Raw genomic sequence first — 26127 nt, 5'->3', positions numbered from 1 at the left:
CTAAAAAAAAAAAAAAACTCTGCAGTACGATACGTGAATTCATAATTCCTCCTCCTCCTCCGTCGGGGCAGATGGAGGCTGACTGAAAGGCCATAAGGTCTACCTGACCTTGAAGAACTGCCAGCATGCTATTAAAAATTCCTACAGTATGTCAGGGAAGAGGCACAAAGAGGAAGTTTGCACATGGAGGAAACTCGTTAACCTTTATTGAATGGCTTGATAATTGGTTCATCCAGGCAGAAAGCCAATGCGCTTTAGCTTAGCGCTACATATTTAACTAGTAAACAAACAAAAAACACAAACAGGAATCGAATTTTCAGAAGAATGGAGCATCACGGCATGTAAAACCGAACAGGGGAAAAAAGGGCTAAATTCTTGGGCAGTATCAGCCCAGTTTTCTAAAACTCCTGCTGCAACGGATCAGTCCGGACCAAACCAAGCGCGGTCGGTTGAAGGGGGAGGAGTGACAGGTGGTCAAAAGGATGAATGGGTCTGGCTGGTGGGCTGAGAGCCGCTGGGCCTCGCCGTGCGGCAGGAAAAAACCAGGCCACTCCACGGAGAGCGAGAGAGAGGACAGGAAATGAGGACTCGGAGTTACCCAGAGAGATACAGCCATGTTTAAAAAAAAGAAAAAAAACGCAATATTTATCACCTCGGGCGAAGCTGGTTCTAAAACTCCCAGGAATTCTTCTGGGAAAACAGCAGAGAACAGGTAAAGCAAGGTGACACGACCAAAGACGACATCCCTCGCTCTCGGTTTCCCTTCGTGTCAATCTTCTAATCAATAACTGGGCTTCTATTCCCAGGTGTGACGCCCCCCTGCATCGATTACAAGCCCACATGTTAAAACTGACCGGCAGCGACCTGGAATTTGTTATTCAAATCCAGAAAAAGCTCAAGTGGGCATCGTGCTGGCTCAGCAGGTCCAGTCACATGTCCTGAGGTTGCAACACCGGCTCTGACTTGACTTATGACCTCCTAGTTTGCCACATTACACTTTTATTTCCCGATTCCTGGTTACTGTATGTCGTCTGCTGAGAAAGGAACTTTGTTGATTTCATGTGAACTAAGTTGCCCTCTGAATGTTTGGCTACAGAATCAATTATAAACTGATATCGTGGTCATTAAAATGGCACAAATATATGGATTACTGCTATTTTGGTGGAAGAATAATGACACCACACTGGAAGAAAACTGATAAATGGTGTCTTAAAACAGTCTGCCACACAATATACACTAAAGTTGCACTGGTTCAGAAACAGCTGGTTGATTAGTTGATTGGTTGGTAGTAATTTTATTGATCAGTGAATCATTTAAGTAAGAAAAATTATTCTTCTGGTTTTCTTAGCTTTGCATAAATCCATCCCTTTGTTGTCTGAGGACTTTTCTTTTTCCATATTATGACATTTTATAGCTTACATGATTAATTGATGAGCTGAACGATCAATTGAAGAAAACAATAATCATGAAATAGTGGCCTCAAGTTAACTAAACTACAACCTACATCAAGCCACATCTGCTTAAATAACAAATAATTTGTGCTACAGACACAATGTAGCCAAGATTTTTAAAGTTTTCATGTTTGATTGAATGCTTTTAATATTTTTTAGTTACTTTTTTGAGTTTTTTAAAGAAGCTTTTGCGTTATTTAGTGTAAATAAATCTAAAATAAATGTCTAAAATAGCTACGGAAATGTTAAAAACACAGTCGGACTCACAAGTAACAAACTGAAGGCAGCAGCACCAAAAATATTTTTAATCCCAAATATTCCACCTGCTTCAAGACTTGCAAATACATTAGTCGCAATGCAACTCGACCTCTGAAGATCCAGTTTGAGATTTGGTTGTATTGTGCCTGTAGCAGCCTCGAGAGCTGCAGCACAGCATCTTCCAAACCCTCAGATGTTTATTCCCCCTATTTTCAAACCCGTCGTTATCAGGTTGTACCGAACGTGGAGTCACAACGCTGACTTCTCTCGCATGAGAAGTGGCACTGCGAGAACTGTAAACACACTCTGATGTGCAAAACGGCTGCAGTTCCTCTTTAACCGCTCTGTATAAATAAGAAAAGCAGCAAATCCCTGCTCTCGAGAAGCTGGATATTAGAGAACTTTGACATTTTAGCTGGAAAATTGAGTAATTAATATTCAAAATAATTCATTTTCCCAGCTTGCACGGCTCCGGCGCAACTATTAGAAGCTGAATTCTGTCGTTGCAGCGTTTGACAGAGCAGCCGGCAGCTCTTTGCTGTCTCCTGCCAACACGGCCAGGTGGCCCACTTTGCATACAGTATAGGCGTCCTTGTCACAGAGGTTAAACAAACAGGCCTCTGACTTGAATGAATGAATGACAAAAAAAAAAAAAAGCCTCTAAAATACATACAGTAGCCGCGACAAACATGCAAATGCTAAAGTAGGAAACCCATTAAGAGTAATCTGTGTGCAAGTGTGTCAATGTGAATGTGGCTCTGTTTTACAGCCCCCTTCCTGACACAGAGAGGAGGCATTTCCAGGGAGCCGATCTTCAGAGTCAGCAGGGCAAACAGGAAACATAACTCTGACCTGTCAGCGTGCCATATGCCAAACACACACACACACACACACACTCTGGTGCAGAACAAAAGCCACTATCGAGTTTAGAAAGTGGGGCAGAGATGTGTCCTTGGTCAAACAGCCATCGCTATCTGCTTCAGCCCACTGAGCCGCACCACAGCCCGAACCGAGCAGCGCCAAAAGCCTCCCGTGGCAAGAACAGAGAAGGAAGAAGAAGGAGAAGGGATGGAAATGAGAGGGAGGAGTGCTGAGAGGACGAGCCGATTCAAGCTGAGGCATGTAGATATGTGCACAGTTCTGCTTGTATCTGGAGAGAGGGAGTATCTCGGGCAGACAGCGAGGGCTTATGAAAAGTGCACTGTTAGTCTGACACTCGCTTCACACAGAGCTCTCGCGACGTGTGCCGAAAAGCTTAAAATCCTGCCTTTTGCGTCAGCACTTTAAACAAGGTGCTGCGCTGAAATACAAGGACGGAATCGCTAATCGGTCGGACACATGCGGCAGGAACTTTAGCTGAAGTTAGGACTGAATTTACATCAAATGCTCTGCAGCGGCTTCTCACCATCATCCACTCCGGCAACACTTTGCATAAAAAAAGATGGCACTTGAGGACAGTAAAGACGTTTTATGTGCACTTTGTGTGCACATTTTACAACTCGTTAGTTTGAGTCTCAGTGGAGGGTTTTTTTCTTTTTTTGTGAGGGTCCTGTGATGCTATTTTTGGAGCCTCTTTCAGAGCAAAATTAGGCAGCAAAGGAGACGCAGGATTCTTGTCTGTTATGTAGTACAGTGGTCAGATTTACAAACCAACCTTCTGTCACACATATGATGACATTTTTGCATTCCTATTGAATATGAATTATTATACTATAAATCACTTTTGGACAAGACTGAGGCAACTAAATTACACATGATCCGTAAGCATGATAATAATTCTGAGAAATCTGTGTATTTTCCTGTGATTTTTCACCATTTCACAATTAAAATTGTCATGAATTAATCCCAAATTAACAAAACTAGTCTAAAAAAAGCCACTGATTTCGAAGAATTCATAATTCCTATTATTTTCTTGCTGGCTAGAATCTGTTTAGAGGTAATAAAAATTCCTCTACGCCAAATAAAAACCTGCATACTGTCTGATACTGGCCAATGTTTTCTGCAATACTTCATGTTTGTAAAGTTGTATGTCTGATTTAAATGAGGAACTGTCTGAATAAATAAAGACAGGACACTAAAATGCAGCCATAAATTCAGGTAAATAAGAAATAAGGAAATTAAATCATGGTATGGGTGTCTAACCAGGACTGGGTGTTGATTTTTTTTGTTTTTTAATTTAAAAAAATTGTTGGCAATACAAGTTTTGGTGGATATGCCATACTATTTTTGCAATACTTTTTGGTTTTTCTGTTGTTTATATTTAAAAAATAATAAAAACTTATAAAATGTTAAATGTAGTCTAAACACAAGCCTAAGCACATTGATTTGCCCAAATAAGTTTGTCTAAAAATGGCTATTTTATAATTTAATTAAGGAACTAGTGGAAAATAAATTAGGACAGGACACTAAAACCCAGTAAAGAAAAATACAGTCAAATGAAAGAAATAAGAAAATAATGTTAAAACAAGTTTTGGTAGATATCAGACCATATTATGTTATTTATTATTCTGCAGTGATTTTTTGTTTTTTGTTTTTTTCCTAACTTATAAAATGTTAAATGTAGTTGAAACAAGTTTGAGCAAATAAACTCTGCCTGAGCAAAACTGCCTAAAAAAATGGCACAATTATAATAAAAATGACAAACTATCTAAACAAACAGAAACAAGACACTAAAATGCAGCAAAAAAATAAATACTGAAAAATAAAATAAATAAGGAACTTAACAATCAAATCAGGCTTCGAACTTGGTCTGAATATTGTTTTAAATCTAAAAACAGCTCAAATACAAGTTTTGTTAATTATAAGAACAGTTGTTTAGAATCTTCAGCTCCATATCTTTATGAATAATTCCAATTCTGACCAGATTTTCTGCAGCATGTCTCTACAAAACAGTGAACTGCTGTTAGTTTTTGTTTTAGAAAAATGCTCCCATTTGAAGACACTAAATATCAGACAGGCTCCAGTCTGCTGCACTGTGGTCTACAAGATAAGAGAACTAGTTGTTAAAAAAAAAAAAAAAAAAAAAAAAAAAAAAAAAAAGTGGGAGAAATCCCCCATCACAAGGCAACTGTTTGCCTCTCTCTCTACATATATAGATCTCAATATGGTGTCACTGTGGGAAATCTGATTGCACTGCCTGCATCTCATGTTACAGCTGTCTGTGGTAAACAAAATCCATAACAAGGAAATTCCCACATTTAGTTCCACTGTATTAAGCTCAGCGGCTGCACAGAAAAAAAAGGCACATCTTGCTGCTGAAAGTGTGGGACAAAGTTGTTCAAACTCCCGTCCTGTAGCTCATACGTGGGCTGTACCTGGCACGGGGCTTCAGAGCCGTGCCTCGCCAGATCATCCGACGACAAGGAAGAAAACAAAATTACAGGGAGTCCTTGGGGAGTACAGCTGGAATGGACACACCCTCTGGAGCTGATAGTGGTGGGGCTGTCTTCCTGTTGCAAGAAAATGTTTTCTCCACCGCCAACACCACTGTTTTGTCTGTCACTCAATTTGCTCTGGAAAAAAGGGACAGCTCTGTGTCTTTTCTAGTGGTGGCTCACCGCAGATGTTACTGCCCCAGAAATTAAAAAAAAAAAAAAGGCAAGCCATCTGTGTTGAAGTCGCCCTGTGATAATCACCATATTACAGCCCACATTTGCTCCAAAACACAGCTTTAAAAAATGCAACATAAAAGCACAGATGATGCTCTGTATTCATTTAACACGAATAGAAAGAAGGCAGAGCTCTGTTCCCATGAACAAGTTGAAAGAGGGGAGGGTAAATAAGGAAACAATCAATACTTTCACCCATTAATGAGCAACTAGCAATGGCTTTACGGTCTCAGTGCAGCTGATTTCTGCACATATTCTCCCTTTAAGTTGCATTATAGTATATTTAACAGCTAAAAAAATAATGCAGCAGCAATAAAAAGCAATGCACTGACATTATAGCATGTGCACTAAGTGCTTAATGTAGACACTATACCTCCAGTGTAGCATCCCGGTGGGGATTTAAACTGTTTTTGTGGTATTAAATGGTGAGTTTAATGACCTCAAGGAATCTAAAGTACTGCTGTGCTACTGTGCTGCACTTTAAGCTGGGATAGTTACATAAAAGAGGGCACAACTACAGGAACTTTATGCTGTTTGGTGACCTGCAGTGAGACACACAGGCCTCCCTATCAGCACAGTTTGGAAGCGACTCAGTGTAATAATAATTAAAAAAAAAAAAAAGTAGACACACCCTCTGTGCAAACGGGATAAATGTGCTCGAATATGTCGACAAAAGTGCTTCCCGGGGCTCGTCTCACAAACCAGAGTCCAGTTTCTTTATCCACATTTCCTGTCCCAACAAGCAGTCAACCCCCCTTCGACAAAAAGGCGGCGCAGAGCCGCACGGCGGAGGTTAAAACTCTCTTACCTGGACATAATTGTTCTCGCAGTAGTCGGCGACTCTGGTCAGGTTCTGGTAACTCTCCACCAGCGCTCTTTTACCGGCCGGAATCTCTTCCTCTAACAACATTTGTAGCTCTGCCATCTTACATCTCTCCGCAGAGCCTCCCTTCCCTCTCTGCCTTTTTCTCCCCCTTTGATTGAAACAGCCACCAGCCCAGCTCTGCCTCGAAAAAAAAAAAAAGAAAAAGAAAAAAAAAAAAAACACTCCTCTGCCTGCTATTGTGGGATTCCTGCCCTGCTTTGGCGTAACCTCCAGCCGAAGATCGTCTGTGCTGCGAAGAGGAATCACTCAGAAGAGAAAAACCACAAAACTGGTCAATCGGGATTTATCTGTAGCGTGAGGGTTGGGAAGAAAGAGTGTATAGATAACATTCGTAGAAAAACAGCACAAATGTACAAAAGTACAGTTGGGATTATTTATTTGCAGTTCATCTGAATGTTAAAAAAACAACAATATAGCACTTATCTACAGTACACACTGAAAAACAATAATATTGCAGTTTTACTATGTCATTCCACGAACTCCCTGACTAGAATATACAGAAAAAAAGAAAAAACAATAGTCAAACACAGAGCTGATGGCTCCATCCTTTTTAATGACATTAATAGCCAAATAGGGCACCTTCACAGTGAAAATGGGACATAATTTAGAAATAAATAAGGAAGGAAAGAAAGAAAGAAAGAAAGAAACTTTTTTTTCAAACAATAGATAACCCTCCACCCGACTCTTGTATTAACAATAAAGAAAGGTTTGTAAATGTATCTTCTGTTGAGAAAAACAAAACAAAAAACGATTAAACTAAATATTGCCTAATTTTTCCAACATTTTAATGTCTTTAAATAACCACACAATGTAAATACAACAACTGAAATACTTGTTATTGTTGTTATTAATAATTTTTGTTTCTTTTTTAAAATTTGTTTCTAATGAAATAGAGCTTTTAAAACTCTTTTAATAAATGTGCAGTTTTCAAAGGAGCAGAAGCGGTACAGAGTTTATTCTTTGTCATTTTGATGCATAATAATTAAATAGTTTAGCTAATTTTAAATTAATAATACTGTCCTTTTCATTAGCGTTGTAATTCTGGATTAAAGTGGGACTTTACTCAATATCATGTCCACTTTTATGTCATCATTACCAGGTGAACTTTTTTCTTTACCACAATCCTTTTCAGCAACACAGAAGCATTTGATATAGTCCCTCAAAAGATACTCATGGGGAAGTTTAATTTCCCCAATTTACCAGGTGTGCAAAATAGCACATTTTACATCAAATGAATGTAACCCTATGTGTTCGCTAAACAGCAAGAATATAAAAGCAATAAAATAAAAAATATTCCCACCCCACTCCACCCTGTAAACACTGTGTTAAAAATGAAGGACTCAATAATACAGGGACTGAGCATCTGAGGAAATGTTATCATAAATAGGTGTACTGAGAAAACACCAGAGGCAGGATCAGTCAAAATAGATATAAAAAAAAGAAAAGGTTCTTTTTCTCATTTGTTTCTTATGTCTTTTATTTAGTCAAATACATACCTGTCACAATTATTTGCAATTATTTCTTACAGTAATAAAATAATGTACTCATTTCTAAGGCTGGGGGGTTCTCAAAAACAACGACAAAGTGAGAGCTCTCGCTTTTTCCTCCCGTCCACATATCACTCTTCCAACCGAATTAAAAAAACATGGATCTGACTAGAGCATGCTGGGAAGTGTAGTGTTACACGCAGTGAACTGTAACGACATGAGTGCATGTTTTTTGCATTAACATTTAAGTAACGGATTATTTTATATTTTTCACTCCTCAAGACTATTCTAGTTTAATTCTTTAACATTTTGTGTCTCGTTAAAACCCAACTAGCAAGTCTTAAAACTACATTTCTAGTTAGTCGTTTTGCGGAGGATTGTGGAGTTTGTAGGCATAGTCGCTCTCTGATTATAAAACTACACATCCCACAGTGCCCCTCTGCTAGGCTTTATAATACTGTTCATGGCGTCTGGTCGAAGGCAAAAGACAAGTCGCCTTCTGATAAACAGATAGGCCGGTGAATTTTAAGGTAAGAAACGCCGGTTTTGAGATGTTTTGTCGAAAGTTAGGAAGCGTAGTTAGCATTTAGCATGAATAACGGTGCAGTTGGGGCCGTGTCGCACACGACATGGTGTGTCCTAGATCCACAACGGACTCAACCTCCTCCTACTGGTGGTCACAATTTAGACAGTAAAGTTCAGCTAGCTGTGAGTAGCGGCGCAAAATTGCAATTTTTACAGACTAACATCGCTACTAAGTGCGAGCATAAATGCCAACGTAGGCGTCCGCTTGTGTCAGCGCACACTTGTTGTTGCTGTCTTTCCTGTACGCCTCTGATTGTGTTTGTTTACTGTCCGGCAGGTCTTTTGTTAGCTGCCCCCGAGCGACGCGATGGAGGTGGAGAGTGTCAGTGTGGCGGACGAAGGGCGTCTGACCCAGCTGAGGTTTGACGCCGCCGTCAAAGTGATCAAGAGTTTACCCCCCGATGGTGAGTTGAGACGCCGGTTTGCAGCTCTCATCCAGGCCCGTTTAACCAGTTCGAGCATTCTGGTGTCATGTCAGGTTAGGCCAGGTGCCAAGCTGAGTCTGCTTTGGATCTTGTGCGATTTAAATAATCCACTTTACGAGCAGCCCCCGGAGCAGGTTTTTCTCTCGTGCAGCAGCAGCAGCAGCAGCAGCACACTATAGTGTAATAACTGCCATCATTCAAGGCCTGTTTTGTCTCAGAACCTTGAAGTCCTTCTGCAACATTGATTAACCCTCATCTCTGTGTATTACAGCTTAGATATTAAAGTTGCATAACACATTTTTCTCTTCATGCCTTACAGTGGCTCCTCTACACCAGGGGTGTCCACTCCTGGTCCTCGAGGGCCACAGTCCTGCATGTTTTAGATGTTTCCCTCTTCCAATGCACCTGATTCAAATGATCAGCTCATCATCAAGCTCTACAGAAGCCTAATAACGATCCAGATCATTTGAATCCGGTATGTTGGAAGAGGGAAACATCTAAAACATGCAGGACACCCCTGCTCTATACCAATGGCTTCCTATAGACTGGTGCAGATCTTTCTCCATGCACCCCTCTCCTATTACTGCATCTCAAGAACACTAGCTCACCTACTACCCTGCTCAAACACTGTAAAGCTACTCTATGCTACACAATGGCAAGCTAAAAGAACTACTGAACAGCTTGTTTAGATATTAATGCAATCACAATATGATCAAGTGCAATGTCCAGCTTGCAGGAGCTGCATTTTATCGGAAGAAAGTAAAATGTGTCTAACATACCTGTCGTACATGAAGCGTTACAGTGCTACAGAGAGGCCTTAGCCGACAAGTCTGCAGACATAAGGGAACATGAATATTTTGTGCAGACTGCAGCAAAAATCAGATCAACATTTTTATATTTGTTTTAAGATTGCAGGACCTAATTTTTATTTTTTTGCAAAAAGTAAAATGTGTCGCATCATGCATGTTATAAATGAAGCATTGTGGTGCTACAGAGGTGCCCTAGTCGACAAATCATTGTCTCAAGATGTAAGAGCACATGCTTGTTTTGTACACTACAGCAAACATCACATCATTATTTTTATATTTGTTGCAGTGTAAAAGAAATATATGCATATTGTTAAGCCCCAGTTGGAACTTGGAGCGGAACTCTAACTGTTTTGCAAGAGAGTGAAAGCGGCAGTATTAGCACCAGCTGAGTGTTTCTGTTGCACTTGTCCATTTTGTATAATTAAGGTTTCTTTCTTCAGGCCCCTTCCAGCCCTCCAACGACATGATGCTCAAGTTCTACAGTTACTATAAACAAGCCACCGTGGGATCGTGCAATATACCTCGACCAGGCTTTTGGGATGCAGTCGGCAAAACTAAATGGTAATATTTTGTTTTGTTTTGTTTTTCTGCACACAATGGATTCCTTCACAACTCTGTCATGTGGGAGAAATATCATGCCATTGTTTAATTTCATTAGTTGCCACATTGAATAAGAAGTTCTTCTCAAGGCTGAGATAACGAGCACAGTTTATACTAAAATTCAGAGCGTCCAATGGAAATCGTGCAAATACAACAGACATTGTTTGCACATTGTATAACATTCAGCGTCTTGCCCACGTTGGCCTCGCTGTGGGAGTAAAATCCTCTCCACTGGCTTCTCAGGTTGTGTTAGGTGATCTCGGACTCGGTGCTCATTTCAACACCACTTGGAATGTGACCTTGTACCCTCAACGCTCGACCGCTTCTCTTGGTGATTTCTGCAAGGGTTAGGGTTATAAACACTTAGCTTTATGAATGATGAGGTTTCTGGCAGCCATTGACCCACAGCTGGAGAAACACACGCTGACCTTAAATCGGCCATGTTGACAAAGCTGGAAACTGGAGCGCAAGTGTTGAAACCCAAATTTCACCGTTTACTCTTTGCTTTTTACTTGCAGTGGTAGAAAGTAATTAAGTGCATGTATTAATTAAGCACTGTGCTTCATTACAGTGTTGAGGTAGCTGCACTTTTACGCTACTTTACTCTCTATTTCAGGTGGAAATGTTCTACTTTTAGCTTTAATACATTTACTTTACAATGAATAATATAGCAGGTCATTCTGTTATAACACATTGTTAAAGATTAAACCAGTTATTTTGAGCTTTTTTGGCCTCTGACATCTTACACAGAGCTGTCTGTAGTCGGTGTCACATTTCAGGCATTGATGATTTGCAGATTAGATAGGATCATACTTTATTATTCCCACAGCAGGGAAATTTGCAGTGTTACAATAGCAAAGGGGATTGTGCAAAAATGGCCCCCCAAATTCTGATTTTTTTTTTTCCCTCTGAATGTCTCACATGGTTTCATGTCATCAGATGTTCACTTGGCATGTCACCAACAAACAACTGGAGGAAAGGTCAGACTAGGTGTGCCAGCACTTTTTTTTCTTTCCTCCCACATTAGCATGTGTCAGATTTGTCTGCTGTCCTTGTACATTGAACTGGTTATAAAGTCAAACTGGCTCCACCTGCAGCTTCACTTTTATTAATCTAGTCATGCAATATACAAAATATCATTAAAATGCACCAAACCAGCATTTGAACTTAAATACTTTCACTACATTTTGGCTCTAATATCTAAGGACTTGCACTTAAGTTGGATTTTTAATGCAGGACTTGTAATGGAGTTTTTTTTACATTCCTGATCTAAATGCCTCTTCCACCACATTTAACACGATGTAACAGCACATTTTCTTGCTTATGTTTTTATTTTATTTCAGGGATGCGTGGAATTCCCTTGGAGACATGCCAAAAGAGGAAGCGATGGCAGCCTATGTGGATGAGATGAAACTGGTATGACTTCTTTATTAAATTCTCTCCAGTCCTCTTAAACTCAACCCTTTCTTTATCTGTTGAGGGTTTGACATGAATATTAATATAACTGACGGTGGATTCGGTTCTGTATTTGACGCACAGATCCTGGAGGGCATGCCCATGACTGACGAGGTGGAGGAGTTCTTGCGGGTCTTGGGTCCGTTCTACGAGCTGGTCGACGAGAAGAAAAAGATCACGCAGATATCGGACCTGAGCACAGGTGGGTTTTTTTTTTTTAACTCCCCAGGTGGAATGGAACTCTTGCACCTTGCACTTTGTGATGTTGATAACAGCATGTGGAGCTTAACCTTTTTTTTTTTACAATTTGCCTCCTGTTATGCGCTCAGCACGTTTGACACAGTTTGCTAGGCAACTGGAAGGCAAGTACATTACACTGTGTCAACATTTGGGTCTGGTGCTGTAGTGTAGAATGTGTCCGGTGTTGTAGCTCAGATGCTTTATTGCTTATTAGCAGTTATTTTGTGAATGTTGGCGTTGCAGCTAAGCACTAGTATAGACAGACAAATCCAAACTGTACATCTGCTGAGAAGATTTTCCCCTTTTCTTTATGCGTTTAACCTCAGATACATTCCTCTTTAGTCGCTGAGTTGACTCTTGAAGGAAGCATTGATGTTGAGCATTTATGAGCTTGTGAAATCCAATTTCCTGTGCAGGTTTTGGCACCGCGCTGAATTCAGTGGCTTCAAAGAGCGTCGCAAAGAGCATCGTCAGAAACATGGAAATGAACGGCACCCTGGAGACCCGACCTGCCAGGCTCAAACCAAAGGAAGAAGCACAACAGGAGAACGAGGAGGATATGGACGATGAAGAAGAGGACGAGGAGGATGAAGAAGAAGAAGAAGAAGAAGAAGAAGAAGAAGAGGAGGTAGTGATAAAGGAGGACAAAAAAGGTAATACAGTGATTAAAGCTCCTTTGTGTCCAAGTAGGTGTGAATGAGAGAAAATATTCACCATTCGCTTTTCTTCTTATTTTTTCTTAAATCAGTGGCGTCACAACCAAAGAAGAAGAGCTCGACGAGGAGACACAAAGTGCCCCTGTCGAATGGCAAAGTGACCAACGGGGTCACCCATCTGACAAATGGGAGTCATTCAAGGGCCGCTCTGAACAGTGACGACTCCCAGGAGGGTTTGGTCGGCGAGCCTCTGCTCAACGGACACCACACAGGTAGCAAAACCAGTAGGTTCCACTCTGGTTCACATCTTGTGTTTGTCAGAGTTCAGTTTGGACTTACTGAGGACTTGCTCACACCGACTGCCTGTGCTTGTGTTTCCGTGCACCATGTGATCAGATAATCTGCTAAGCTTCATTCCCAGAGCTGTAACAACTCAGCAGCAGACACCAAATCTTAACACTTTACACATCAGCTGCCCGTGGGACAGTTTTAATGGAGCAAATTAACTGCTCTGTTGAAACCGAGCACAAAGCCCCAAATTAAGTCAACTTCCTCCATCCCACTCTGATAATTACAGTGCAGTTTAATCTTTACAATGCAGCACAAGTCAGAGCTTTTTCTGTTCCATTTGAAGCAACATCAGATCCAAGGGTAGCTGTGTCTGGACCCCATCACGTGGCCAGTGACTCCGACAGCGAAGTCTACTGTGATTCTGTGGACCAGTTCGGTCAAGAAGAGGCGAGTTAAAGCTTAAAACGCACAAATATGAATCTAAATTGGCGAATTGGTCCATCGGTGGCTAATTTCCGTGTGCATCTTCTCCAGTGCTCCGAGCATAACCGCTCCCTGGATGACCTGGACGAAGAGGAGAACCACGTCCTGCTGCCTCTAGAGGAGCAGCAGGAGGACATCGAGGGCGTCAGGTGTGGAGGAGAAGATGGAGATGCAGGTGGAACAATGTCACAGAGACAGAGGCTGAACGTGGACGTGCCAGGCAGCTCTTTGGTCAGAAGAGGACGAGGTATGGTAACACTTAACACGCACCTTGATTTGATTGTGTTTGTGGTTCATAGGATGTTCTGAAAGGGGCAGCCATGTCTTTGTAGCAGCGTTATTGAAAAATGAACAGAAGTTGAACAAATGCACCCTTCGTATTTTAAATCAAAGCTGGCTGCAGTCAGTTTAACATGTTTTTTTCAGGCTGAGAAGTTGGAAAACGTAACCACAAGGAGGCAAAAAAAATCAGTCGGGTTTCAAATAACAAACCTTTAACACCTTCTACTGTCGGCACGGACACATGACTACGTGTCAGTAATGTCAAATGCTGTTATATTTTTAGGTTCCAGGTCTCAGGGCCGCAACTCCGGATCTCTGATGCCCGTGCACAGCAGTGGCGACGGCAACGGGGGCCACTGGGGAGGCACGGCGGCAACCGGCGGGAGCCTGAACGAGCAGATTGTTGTGGCGTTGGCCAGGCTGCAGGAGGACATGCAGAGCGTTCTGGAGAGGCTTCACACGCTGGAGGCTCTCACTGCCAGCCAGGTCAGACCAGTCTGTCCTCCCAGTTTCTACCTTTAGACAGACAACTCAGAGGAGACAAATAACGCTCATAGAAACAGCATATTTGTTAAACAGTGACGGAAAACACTGAAGTCATCCAGTTGTTTGGTGGAAGGTGACTGAGATAGAAACTGCTCAAAAAAAATCTGGTTTTAGGCAGTCATGCAAAAAAGAAATTTGTTCATTTTACTGCCTCAAATGTGAATAATTTCTTCTTTTGGGTTTGTGACCTGACAAAGTGAGAATGTTAAATATGAGCTGGACGAAATTCTAACGCTGAATTTTTAAGGCAAAGTTTCAATAGTTACAGGCTAAACAACCTGAGATAACTTTCTGTGTTTAATAGTAATAAATGTTTTGGTGAAATAAGTAAGAAACTAAATGGAAATTAGGTTAAAATAACTGCAGTGGTATTTGGCTGCAGTCCCTGTCCTAAAATGTAGATGCAGTCTAGTCTTGTTACCATAATTTTATCATTAGTATGTCTTAAAAAAAAAAACATGTAGGGAAGCAGTGTCTGTCTCAAATTACCTAGATGAAACCGCTTTGGCATATCTAAGTCAGGATGTTATTTATAAATAAATATGGGAGGATAGAAAGTCATTGTCTTCATTCGTGAATAACTGGTCCAACATGTCAGAGTATGTAAAAATGAACACGGTTATGTTTTCAGTGTGTAGACGAGACTTTTTAAAAGAAGATAAGGACCTCGTACTTTGGTTCTGTAAACAGCACAGGAGGGCCGGTGAGACGTTCGGTGTGTTTACCTTGATGTTGGACAAAATTTAACTTTTTTTTTCTTTTTCTTTTTGCAGGCGAGATCAGTGGCTCTGTCTCCTACTTACGTATCACCCCCTCTTCACAAGAAGAGTCAGGTAAACAGCTAAGAGGATGCTGTGCTTTGCTGTCCTTGTTTAGGAAATTAAGCATTTAATTGGCCATAGATTGTATTCGTTAGATGAGCTCGGGGTGTAAAAAGTGAAGCTGCAAAATTACTTCAAGCCAATCAGGAGGTGAAAACAACCCGACTTCTCACTTGACTTGTTACCTCATTAAACATTGAGTTGATGGTCTCGATCTCTAGTGTCATAGATTAAATAACAGGACTTGTTTTAGGGTGTGGCGACCTTTTTAATGCTAAGTCACTACCCTGTGGTTATGCAGTGTCCTCTGCGTTTCAGGTAGATCTAGTTTCAAATAACTAACATGGTGATGGGTTTATCCGTCCATCTTTTATAAACATTCTATGGCTTCGGTTAAATTACAGTTTTATGGCCATTGTTGGGGAACTAAAACAGTTTAACTACCACTTTGACAAACCGGTTTCATTCACACTAATGCTAATTCCTCTGTTTTTTTGCCCCCAGAAACCGTCCTGGTGGCCTTTTGACATCTCACCAGCCATTTTGGCCTTCGCTGTTGTATGGCCGTTTGTCGTACAGTGGCTCATCCGCCTATACTTGCAGAGGAGGAGAAGGTATGATTTTACAGCAAAATAAAACCACTGCAGCATGCTGCCATTGTCACGCAATGCCCAAATTCACATGCTTTTTGTTGTTCTTTTAATAGACGAATCAACTGAACCAGCACACACCTGAACACCACACGGGCACAGACGATAACCGGTCCCCTAAACGATTTTTAGCTGGGTTGCTAATGGCTGTAACTCCTCCCTTCCCTTCCCGCTTAGACCCACAGCCCAGTAATTTGCTTTTGCACTACGAAGAAGGCATCTAGAGTGATGAGTGAGAGGAAGAGAGTCTCTCAAGCGCGTTGCACTGTGGATGTGGAATCAAAAAGGAACATGAATGTAAGGGCTCCCGGCCTGCCAGCTTACAACCTTTTTCGAGATGATACCACTGTACTGGAATCTTCTTCTTTTTTTTATCAACTGGTTTGCGTTGAGAGGTAGAAAATCTACAGTTGGAATATTGTCAGTGTGTTCAACTAGTAGCTTCTCAATTAGCTCCATCACTAAGGCTTTGTTGCACAAAAACGGGACTTTGTTGTGGTTTTTTTTTTTGAGCATCAAGCTTGATTAGAAAGTTTTTCACAATTCACTTTGATTAGCTGCCCAGGTAATGCTGCTACAATAAGATGTTGTGATAACTGTAGATTAGAAGTGAGGATTGAATGTATTAATGTACTGATTTGTGAGATTCTGTTTAATTCTAAGTTAATATTTATTGCTTGTAGCGACGGTCACAGTAAAGGCATCGCCGGCCGGATTGCAGCTGCGTAAGTGAGGTTTGCGTTTAAAAAGTGACGGCTAAATGTTGTGCGTAGGTTAGTGAAGGTTCAGGATGTGTTCTCATCACCCGTCCTGCTGCGTATCGGTCTGTGCTTTAACGTCTCGAGCTTCTCACGTCATTGTTTTCCAAATAGAAAAAGTGCCTCAACATCATAAGGTACATTCACATTGCACAAGAGGTGGCATTATTGTTTCTTACATTCACATGTTGTAGCATCACTGTTGCAGTTCTGGACCAAATTTAGCATCGATCATACTACCTAGTGAGCCATGAGGTGGTGAGAATCTTCCACTCAGATATCCCGATTTAATAAACGCATTTTACGCCGCCATGTTTTCTGTTGTATAATTTTAACGTGTGATGTTTGTATGAATATTGTGCAAGATATTTTGTTTGATAGTAATCATGGATTGTTTGCAAAGCAGTGAGCTCTATACAAATTGTAAACAACATATGTACAATACAGATCAAAATGCAATATTTTAATTGCATCCCAGTGTATTATTAATGTAGAATATATCATATTTACAGAGGTTGGCTTCTGCAATAGCACTAATCTTTCCAGAGCCATTATGTTTTAATAAAGAAGCGATAGTTTATCTTTTTACTGAAATGTACTAATGCTTTCACACCCTCTCTGCCTGTGGATAGAGTGGTGTTTGCATGTGATAATCTCAGCCTAAAATAAAGTTTTCACAAAGCGTGCAAGCTTGGCTACATTTCTTTTCAAATAAATTGTTTCATATTTTGGGATATGTTTGGGTTTTGTCCAGAATTTGATAAGAAGGTTGATGTCTGCAGTGTAAATATGTCCAATAGTTGAGCACAAGAAGCTGGAAACGGGGAGAAACAACCAGTCCGGCTAACAAAAGAACTAATCCCACACTGGAAACATTCTGTTTCCAGCCTTTGTTCTGTACGATCCTTGTCCCAGTATGTTGAACTAATTGTTAAACACACTCAAATTTGACTTTATCCAATTCTTCTCAATTTATGGAGAGAAAAAAATGCACCATATGTCATGTTACAAACACATTTTATTTGTATTTTCCCTTTTTCTTGGAGTTAAAATTTCACAAGTAACAAGGTTGAACTAGTAGTGTGGAAAAGTGAAGAGTAATCACATCAAAACTACAAACAGAAATGACATAAAAACATCAAAAACAGTCCTGTTGGAGTATAAAGTAGCCCTCCTGTCGTAAAACTATGATGCTAAATACACATATGAACAAAATTTACACTTAAAATACGTTATTTATGAATATATTAGGATGTTTTTCTTCATTCTACCCCTCAGAGAGAAATTCGAGGGGCCTGCCCACCCAGTCAGCTAACAATGGGGAACATTACAGCAAAAAAAAAAAAGGAGTGTATCTGCATGTAAAGGTAATACAACAACATAATAAAGCAGCAGCAGATAAAGAAGTAGCAAATCCTATTTTGCTAGTAGAAGGACCTAATTTAAGAGACTGACACAGTAACGCTAAAAGACATGTACGTTTGACACTACATACTTGTAACTATCTGGTTTTTATGACCGTGTGGTGATTGCACAAATGTAAAATTTATTCTTTTAAAACATCAGAACCGTGAGCAGAGACTCAATCAGAATCATTACAGTGTTTTTACTTGTATAAAGGATGGTCATTCTGAAAGCAAGTGATGCGAGAACACTGAGAACATTCTCACATCATTAACCGCCAAAATTTATTCAGTGCTACTTTAAAAAAAAAAAAAAAGAACTTATCCAGAGCGTAACTCTACAGACTGAAGCCAGACACGGCAATGTGCTGAGCGTTGTTTCTTGCCTCGAAGTACGAGGTGTCGGTTTCGTCTTCTGGCTGAGGTATGAACGGCATCGGCTGGTTCTGCAGGTTGTCCCAGTCCAGGCCGTCAAACAGGGGATGGCACTTGAGTTCTGCAGGAAACCACAAAACCCATTATTTAAATTCTTGTGGCCCTTTATTTACACTCACTCCTGTCTGGTATGAAATCGAAAGTCAACACGAGCATTTTATGTTCAACTGAACTGCTCACAGCTAAGAAGATGCAAATGATGAAAACTCTTACAGTTTGGATTTAGTTTTGCTGTAGTCTATCCATAACATAAGTCGCATCAGAAAGTGTTATTGGTCGCCAGTCTATCACAGGGCTAGAGACAGACAACCAAGCACACTCACATTCACACCTACGGACAATTTAGAATCACCAATTAACCTCAACATGTTTTTGGACTGTGTGGGAGGAAGCCGGAGAACCCGGAGGGAACCCACGCTGCACGGGGAGAACATGCAAACTCAGCGCAGAAAGATCCCGGGTGTCCTCACCTGCGACCTTCTTGCTGCGAGGCAACGGTGCTAACCACTGAGCCACCTTGCAGCCCATTGGCAGACATGTTGCATCAAAATACTCACACTGCAGCTCTATATCAGGCAAAATTTAATGGTCTGAGAACCAAAATGATCTTTTAAAAATTTGAAATCTGAAAGGCTGGTCCTCACCCTTTAGACCAGCACGCTTTGTCATGTCCATGGTCAGCAGGATTTCAATGGCGTCCCTCGCGTTTACAGACAACTCCTCCTCCCCCTCAGGCCAGGGGATATCTATAATAGTGGAGAACGAGGAGATGAAAGAAGAAGCGTTAAGATTGTGTAATGTTAGGTAAGTTGTTCATGAAATACAGGCTTGACGGATGTATTTTGTGGTTGAGGTTGGGAACAGAAGCCCACCTCTGTTGAGGATATTCTGGAAGACCAGCTGAGGCGTCTCGTCATTGAAAGGCGGCACACCTGTGAGGAACTCGAAAAGACACACACCTAGCGCCCACCAGTCCACCATGCACTCTGAGCGGAGGCAAAAGAGAAAGAACAAAAATCACATTTCATACAGCTGATGGCTTCGAAACACTTCACCTTTCTTTCCCTGTGATTCCTGTTAGAGTGCGCACTAATTGGACTGCAGTGGCAGAAGCAGGTGCTATGTCAGCCTGAGGATGAAGGGATTCAGTTGTGGGGAATTAGCTTTTCATTTATAAATGAAGCACTCAATAACTGAGGAGGATCATTAGGAATTTATTAGCAGATTTCCATTTAGGTCATAACGCGCAAGTATCCGTCGTTATCAACTGTACAAATTCAACTTCTCTCATGTAAATCTGATGTTTCAAAGTTTTGCGTCTCAATAGCTGCAGGGATTTTCTAATTACAATTATCATCACTATCTGTTCCTGAGTTAATAAAAAACCCAGACAGCTGATGAATAAATGCTGCCGCTCAGGATCATTCATGTCAGAGTGCTCATGAATTCAAATCAAGCTACAGTTTGAATTAATAGCAGAGTGTCAGATCAATGGATTATTATTATTAGATGACATTTTGTCAAAAATGATGCAACGTGTCAGGATTACCCAAAAACATGTGGATTTAAGCGCAGGAAGGGAAAAAAAAAACCCCATTTGTCCAGTTAAAAGTACATCAGCCTCAACAAATGTGATTCCCCTGCTGTTAGCTCAGTGTTAAGACCCACTTTTTAAACCTTATTAATCATCACACTCTTAAACCGCCATCCCCTTCCCTCCGATCAGGCCCACAGTTTGCTCACCAATCCACAGGGCAGAAACAGTGGAGGCAGAGGGGGGAATTAAGGGGGAGGGGAGTAAGGAATCAGCTCACTTCCTATAGCGTGTTAGCAGGCTGGGTGAACATGCAACGCTCGCTTGCAAAATACAGTATTGTTATAAACTTACCGCTCTGACCCCTTCCTGAAACTAAAAGAGAATGCCTGTCACAAGAGCTACAGCGTCATGCGTGCTATTTCATCACCACTGCGCGCCACCACTGTGGCACTTTGAATTTCCCTCTCTTACCATGTGGTTTACCCAAAAGCAGCTCTGGAGCCAAATAGTCAGGGGTTCCCAAGATGGGCGCTCCCTCAACGGGCAGCGCACCCCGTCGGACGCTCTTTGGAGTCCTGAAGGGGGTGTGGGAGGTGGACATGGCCTGAGGAGTCTGATGTGAGGGAGGGAATGAAAGGAAATATGAAAAGAAGGCAATATGACACATGCAATCCAGCTGTCTGTTAATGCCAATGTTAAATCAGAATCTCTATGAAGATAATTTTAAAATGAAGCTTCAGAAAACTAGTGACCCTCATCAGGCCAAGGTTTTTTGTATCAACAGAACCCCAAAGATTTCAACCATGCAAGCAGCTCTGTGGCTGCACCCAGTCATAATAACAGACTCACAATGACAAATGTGCTGATGTTGGGCCAATATAATGTTTATCACCATCATAGTTTCACTTTCTCTGATTACCACTAAACACAAAGTACATCTGAGGCTAACTGTAATGTCATTAGTTTTGCAAGTATTTGGTCATAATCCAAAGTAACTTGCACAAGTTAAAATGCTCAGATGATGGCGCTAGATGTTTAGTCAGGGCATCAGCAAGGTCAATACAACTCTGTCAATCCATGAGATATTTAACTAAAAAAACACAGAGGTGTTTACCACATGGTGGTGCTAGAACAATTCAAGACCGTAAATGTTTGCACAAAGCTTCAGGGCAATGCTTCCACCTAAAGAGACTCTGTAGAATTTACTGTATTTTAAGTGTTAATGTCAAACAACAAGACTGTAAATAACATTTAGTGTTCGTATAAAGATGCACCACTAGCCTGCAGTTATCATCAACAGCTGGACAAACAATGATTATTGCCACTGCTGATTAATATATTGATTATTTTCTTGATTAATCGATTCCTTGCTTGGTGAAAAGTGTCGATGGGTGTCTTGTTTTGTCTACTTTTAGGTTTACGGTCATTGAGGAGTAAATAAACCAGAAATGTTTCACATTTAAGAAACTGGAATTGGAGATTTTTGCAGCTTTTTCTTTAAAAAAAAAATTACTCAATCCAGTTAATTAACTGTCAGAATAGTTGATGATTAACTGAATTGTTGACAACTACTCTATGAATCTTTGCAGCTCTGTTAAAGAGTAAGAATAATACATCTTTGAAATGTACGTACTTGAGCCAAAGAGCTGTTGGAGCTGGGTCTTTTCTGCACTGGTGTCACAGTGCCAGAGTGATAAGAAGCAGCTATGGACGTGTCCATCGCCTCCACGGATCCGAGGCTGAGCCGAGACACCCCCGACATGTTGGAGCGGTTAATGGAGCTGCAGTAGCTGCGGAAAGCTACGACATTTCGAGGCTTGAGAAAAAAGGGGGACCGTGCCGCACCGAAAGACAGGTCGGGGAGTCGATTGAAAAAAGAACACTGGGATTCACTTCTTTGCCCCAAGTGATCCAGTTTAGGTGTTACATTAGTGGTAACAGGGGTTTGTGGGAGTGACTCAGTTATGGATGTGTCTTTATTCTCCTCTTGTTCTTCAGGTGAACTCCTGTTCCTGGAAGGCTTGCTCAGCTGGAAAGATGCGTGGCCGTCAAAAGGGAGAGAAGTTTCATGCATAGACCCGTCAGAGTCGAGGCTCAAGCTCCTGCAAATGTTGCTTTTCCCAGGTGTTGTGAAGCTGGAATGTGACAAGTCTTTGGCTGCATCTTCGAACACGTCCTCCGCCGGCTCTTCCAGTTCACAAAACAGACTTTTGGTTATGGCGATGGGACTGGAGCGCTTTGGGATCCAGTGTTCAGCTCCCCCGATCCCCTCAGTGAAGTCGCCTATTTGGATGGTGGAGAACGTTCCAGTCAGGCCGGTGTGAAACCTCATAGTCTCCTCTGGAATCTCGTAGAACCTTTTGTAGTCTGCGTTTCTTTTCTTGCTTCTCACTTGCTGTTGCTCTGGACTTATTTCTACGTCTGAAAATGTTCTCTTCACAGACAGAGGAGCTGCAGGTTGACAGTTTCTCGTTGATAGAGAAATGTTTTCAGGAGATGTGCAGACAGACTCCAGTTTGTTGGTTTGAGACATTTTTTCTGCAGGATGATCTTGACTTGACTTTTTTGACAAACTGCTTGTGGCTTTAGCAGAGAAGCCAAAGGTGCCCAGTTTTGTGGGTTCACAGTCCTGTTCAGGTGCTTTGGACTCAGACTGGCCTCTGCCCTTCTGCTCATTGATGCGTTCATTTTCTTTCTATACATGAAAGTAAAAAGGAAAACAGTCACAACAAGCAATGAACTAATCTCAACAGTCGGTATTAGAAATGACAAAGATATTTATTTTCAATAGGATAAAAGAGTCAAACTGTGAAAAATAAAATAACTTAACTTAATACATTAAAATTGACTTAAATTAAGATTTAAAGCAAGAAAAGTTGGTCAGGAAACTCCTACTCATTATTTAAAGAGCCCGAATTAAGCACCCAGGTTTGTTATTGTATTTTGGGGGGCTAGTAGGATATATTTACATGCTTTAATGGTCAAACAATGTATTATTTTTTTTTCATATTGTACATTGCTGCAGCACCTCTTTTCACCCTCTGTTTAAAATTCTCTGTTTCAGCTCCTTTATCTTTAAGGCCTTTCTCCCAAAAAGCCCAGATTGCTCTGATTGGTCAGCTTGCAACCCCAAGGTTCTCGATTATAGGGATATATCTCAAACAAAGAAATAATGATAGACTGCAAGAAAGCTGCTCATTCTTGTTGGTGTGCAAACTAGCTGATAGGAAGTGTTTTATACAAGTAACGGAAGAAAAGCCTGGACTTCAAACAAGGCGTTTCAGGCAGGAACAGAGCAGCGTTTTCTATGGGAGAGAACTACGTTTGCAGACCAAAAAAGCTATAACACACTAAAGAAAAGTGAAACACCCAAATATATTTAAAAAACACATTATGAGGTCTTTAAAGTAAAAAAATATGCAATCACTGACCTCCTCACACTCCCACAGTGGACTGATGCCTCCTTCAGTGTCGGTGGTGCTGCCTGCACTCATCGTCTCAAACCTCTTTCTGGACTTCATCAGTGTGGGAGTCAGATTTTTTGCCAGTTTATGAGGACTAAACACACTACCGTTAGGTCCTATGAAGACCAAACAGATAATATAAAAATGATAATCAACACATATTTTCCTAGCCAGGATCTCATGAGCATCTATATTTGCTTTTTTTTTTTTCAAACATAAATGATTAAACAGTCCTTGCATAATCAGTCATTCCACATGATAAATGAATGAAAGAAAAAGTCAGGAGGCTAGCTCATGGAAATGTACCATGACATACCCAATCTCCAAGGGCAGCCAGCTGCAGAATACAGCTGATCTTTTTTCTTCATCAAAGGAGAACCAAGAGAGCTATTCTTCTGTTTTATTTTGCCACAGGACATGGGGCTGGACACAGCAGACGCACTGCAGTGACGCTTGCCTTCTCCTGCAGGTGTATTCTGTATGTAATAAAATGAAGGAAGAGTCATTAGGTAACAAAAACTATGCATGAAGCATCTAAATTGGAGAACTCTTCATGTCAAATTTGATCAATTCACTTACAAATCCAAGGGAGCTGATTAAGGAGAGGACCTGACCCGGAGTGCGGAAGTAATCTTTTGTTGGTTTAGCCAAGGATGGGGTAGTTAGGATGTCCATTAGACTCAGCTCTGATACAGAAAGCACAAAGATGAAATAAAAGAAATATTATTGATAGTGTTGATGGTCACAGTTTGTTTAAGTGTTAAACTGATGGGACTTTATACCTCTGTCAAGTTTGACTTTAGAAAGGCCAAAGTCTGTCAGTTTGATGTGACCTTCATTGGATATAAGCATGTTGTCTGGCTTCAGGTCCCTGAAAAGTAATAGTTTCAATAAATATGAGGTCACACAGTAAAGACTGATCAGCTTTCGCTATACATATTTAATGACACACGAATAATTTCAAGGGTTATTGAAGTACCTGTGGATAATACGATGGCGGTGGAGGTAGTCTAAAGCCAGTGCAACCTCTGAGATGTATTTCACAGCCATGTCCTGGTCAAAATAACCATAGATATGAAGGAGAGATTTGACATCTCCACCAATGAGGTATTCCATTACCTGCAAGCAGCAAGCAAATGAAGATTAGCTGTCGGTATTAGTGGAAAAAGTAATCAGATCCTTTACTTATGTAAAAGCACCAAAAGTTTAATTCAGCACACTCCATTGCAAGTTGAATGAAAAATCTTACTTAACTAAAAGTACTTGCAGCAAAATATACCTGGAGGATTAAAGCGACGAAACCAGTTTGGTTGCTCTCACTGATAATAATACATTTGGCATAATTAGATAAATATTGTAGAGTTCAGGATTCAGTGTGTAATAAATAGAAGCATGTGACGGAGCATTACTGAATTAGATATCTACAAAAGCCTGGCTGTCACACATTATACACATTATAATTTAGAAAATCATTGACATGACAGCTCAAATACGGCATAACGTACATCCTAACTGCAGCGTTTGCCAATTGCATCATTTCAAATGACTATACTGATTAAAATCTGAATAATTGTTTGTTTCTATTTCCTTTACATACATAAAAACATTGCCAGCATAGATTGAAGCAGAAATGGAACAAATTGGTTCATAAAAATTCACTAGAATGCAGGAAATTAAGTGTCTGAAGCCAAAAACTTCCTCAGCGTGGACATTCAGACCTGTGCCTAAACTAAACCATGTGAACTTTAGGGGGAAAAAAACTCATCGGCATCTGAATTGAGGCCCTGGCTACACACTGCTTTTTAGAAGGTGTCAGACAACAAAGAGGTTAAAAACAACTGATTTAATCTTTAACACTGTGTTGTATTATTAAAACTTGATTTAAAATCCACATAAAAGTAACTAAAGCTGTCACAGATCGTTGTAGTGGAATAGAAAGTGCATGTGTCCAACTGAAATGTGGTGTAGTGGGAGTATAACATTGCATAAAACGGAAAAAACTAAGTACAAGTAACTCAAAACTGTACTTAAGTAAATGTACTTAGTAACTTTACAGCACTTTTCTATATAAATACAAATTTCACATATACGATTATTTAGTGTTCTTGGTTCAAGTGTATTTTCTTAATCATTTGGTGTTTACCAGATAAATCTTGGTGACCGTCTGCAGGGAGTAAAACAGGTGAACCACGAAGGGGCTCTTGCTCAGAGCCAGTGCATCTCTCTCTGCCTTCATCTGGCCCGTCATGTTTTTATCAACCATGTCTGCCTTCTTCATCACCTACGAGAAAACGTGTATAAATTCAACTAAGACAGTGTTCTGTTTATTCATTCCGATTCAGTCAAAGATTTAACTGACCCACCTTAATAGCATATAACCGTGCATTGCACTTCTTCCGTGCCAGGTAGACCTTGCCAAAAGCACCGCGGCTGATGGGCTTCAAAACGACAAAATCCTCGATGGAAGGCGGTTTAGGAACCTCCACCGATCTCTCGTTTGTACTCGAGTTGTGCTTTTCATCTGCGTCCATTATTTACCTGCTTCAAAATAGGAGTTTGGTTGTGTCTTCCACAGCCAACTAGCTCGAAGTAAACAGTCGCATGACAAAACAACAGTACTGGGTTTGTTTTGAAATTTTGAATTCCGCTGCTCTTTCGCGGGGTCCTCAGACGCCGATTTAGTAGGCAAAGGTGCGCCTGTATGGTTGCGAAGCGTAAAATTAGCTTCGCGTATGCCATATTAAGGGTTAGTTATTCATTTTAGCTGTAAAACTAGCAGATATATTATCATTTTCAAATGTATCTTAGCTAGTGGAGCGATATTTATATGTTACTTTTTTTATTTTGATCAGGCACTAAAGAAACATATGAAAAGTAAATATAGAAATTGTGTAACAACAGCCACGCTATTTAATATCTACGTGGTACGTTTTTTGGTAAATAAAGTACATTTATTTCCCCGTGACATATTATTCACATTTTTACATTTACATTTAA

General features: G+C 40.7%; 3 protein-coding genes across 9 annotated transcripts in view; 1 reads left to right on the top strand and 2 right to left on the bottom strand.

The window, feature by feature from the left end:
- The window catches only part of abi1a (abl-interactor 1a), a 70865-nt gene extending 50271 nt beyond the window's left edge, over window positions 1-20594 (bottom strand). For 4 of the 5 annotated variants that reach the window (XM_008295288.1, XM_008295291.1, XM_008295290.1 and 1 more), the window contains exon 1: window positions 6126-6344. In XM_008295288.1, coding sequence (XP_008293510.1) covers window positions 6126-6242 — 117 coding nt within the window. In that variant the 5' untranslated portion in view covers window positions 6243-6344. Of the gene's footprint in view, window positions 1-6125; window positions 6345-20588 lie in introns of those variants that run through there. The other variant, XM_008295289.1, reaches the window with a different exon arrangement.
- acbd5a (acyl-CoA binding domain containing 5a) lies at window positions 8120-16980 on the top strand. Of its 3 annotated transcripts, XM_008295294.1 has the most exons (13): window positions 8120-8220; window positions 8553-8679; window positions 9950-10070; window positions 11453-11525; window positions 11649-11766; window positions 12221-12457; window positions 12553-12744; window positions 13095-13198; window positions 13286-13481; window positions 13800-14002; window positions 14836-14895; window positions 15388-15497; window positions 15590-16980. In XM_008295294.1, exons 2-13 carry the CDS (start codon window positions 8583-8585, stop codon window positions 15600-15602), a joined length of 1524 nt encoding a protein of 507 aa, XP_008293516.1. In that variant the 5' UTR covers window positions 8120-8220; window positions 8553-8582; the 3' UTR covers window positions 15603-16980. The 3 variants fall into 3 exon arrangements, with proteins under 3 accessions (XP_008293516.1, XP_008293517.1, XP_008293515.1); XM_008295295.1 differs by lacking the exon at window positions 15590-16980 and having other exon boundaries at window positions 12553-12732; window positions 15388-15519; XM_008295293.1 differs by lacking the exon at window positions 15590-16980 and having other exon boundaries at window positions 15388-15519.
- Window positions 17292-25676, bottom strand: mastl (microtubule associated serine/threonine kinase-like). Its single transcript, XM_008295297.1, has 12 exons — window positions 25494-25676; window positions 25274-25411; window positions 24110-24249; window positions 23913-24001; window positions 23710-23816; window positions 23447-23606; window positions 23098-23246; window positions 21300-22361; window positions 20138-20279; window positions 19002-19115; window positions 18774-18875; window positions 17292-18190 (listed from the first exon to the last, which is right to left on the bottom strand). Exons 1-12 carry the CDS (start codon window positions 25659-25661, stop codon window positions 18033-18035), a joined length of 2529 nt encoding a protein of 842 aa, XP_008293519.1. The 5' UTR covers window positions 25662-25676; the 3' UTR covers window positions 17292-18032.
- Between the last annotated feature and the right edge of the window lie 451 nt (window positions 25677-26127).

The sequence above is a fragment of the Stegastes partitus genome, unplaced genomic scaffold (genome assembly GCF_000690725.1).
Source record: "Stegastes partitus isolate 25-593 unplaced genomic scaffold, Stegastes_partitus-1.0.2 Scaffold1036, whole genome shotgun sequence".
NCBI lineage: Eukaryota > Metazoa > Chordata > Actinopteri > Pomacentridae > Stegastes > Stegastes partitus.
The sequence above is the reverse complement of the archived record's forward strand: the minus strand, read 5'-3'. Positions and strand labels throughout refer to the sequence as shown.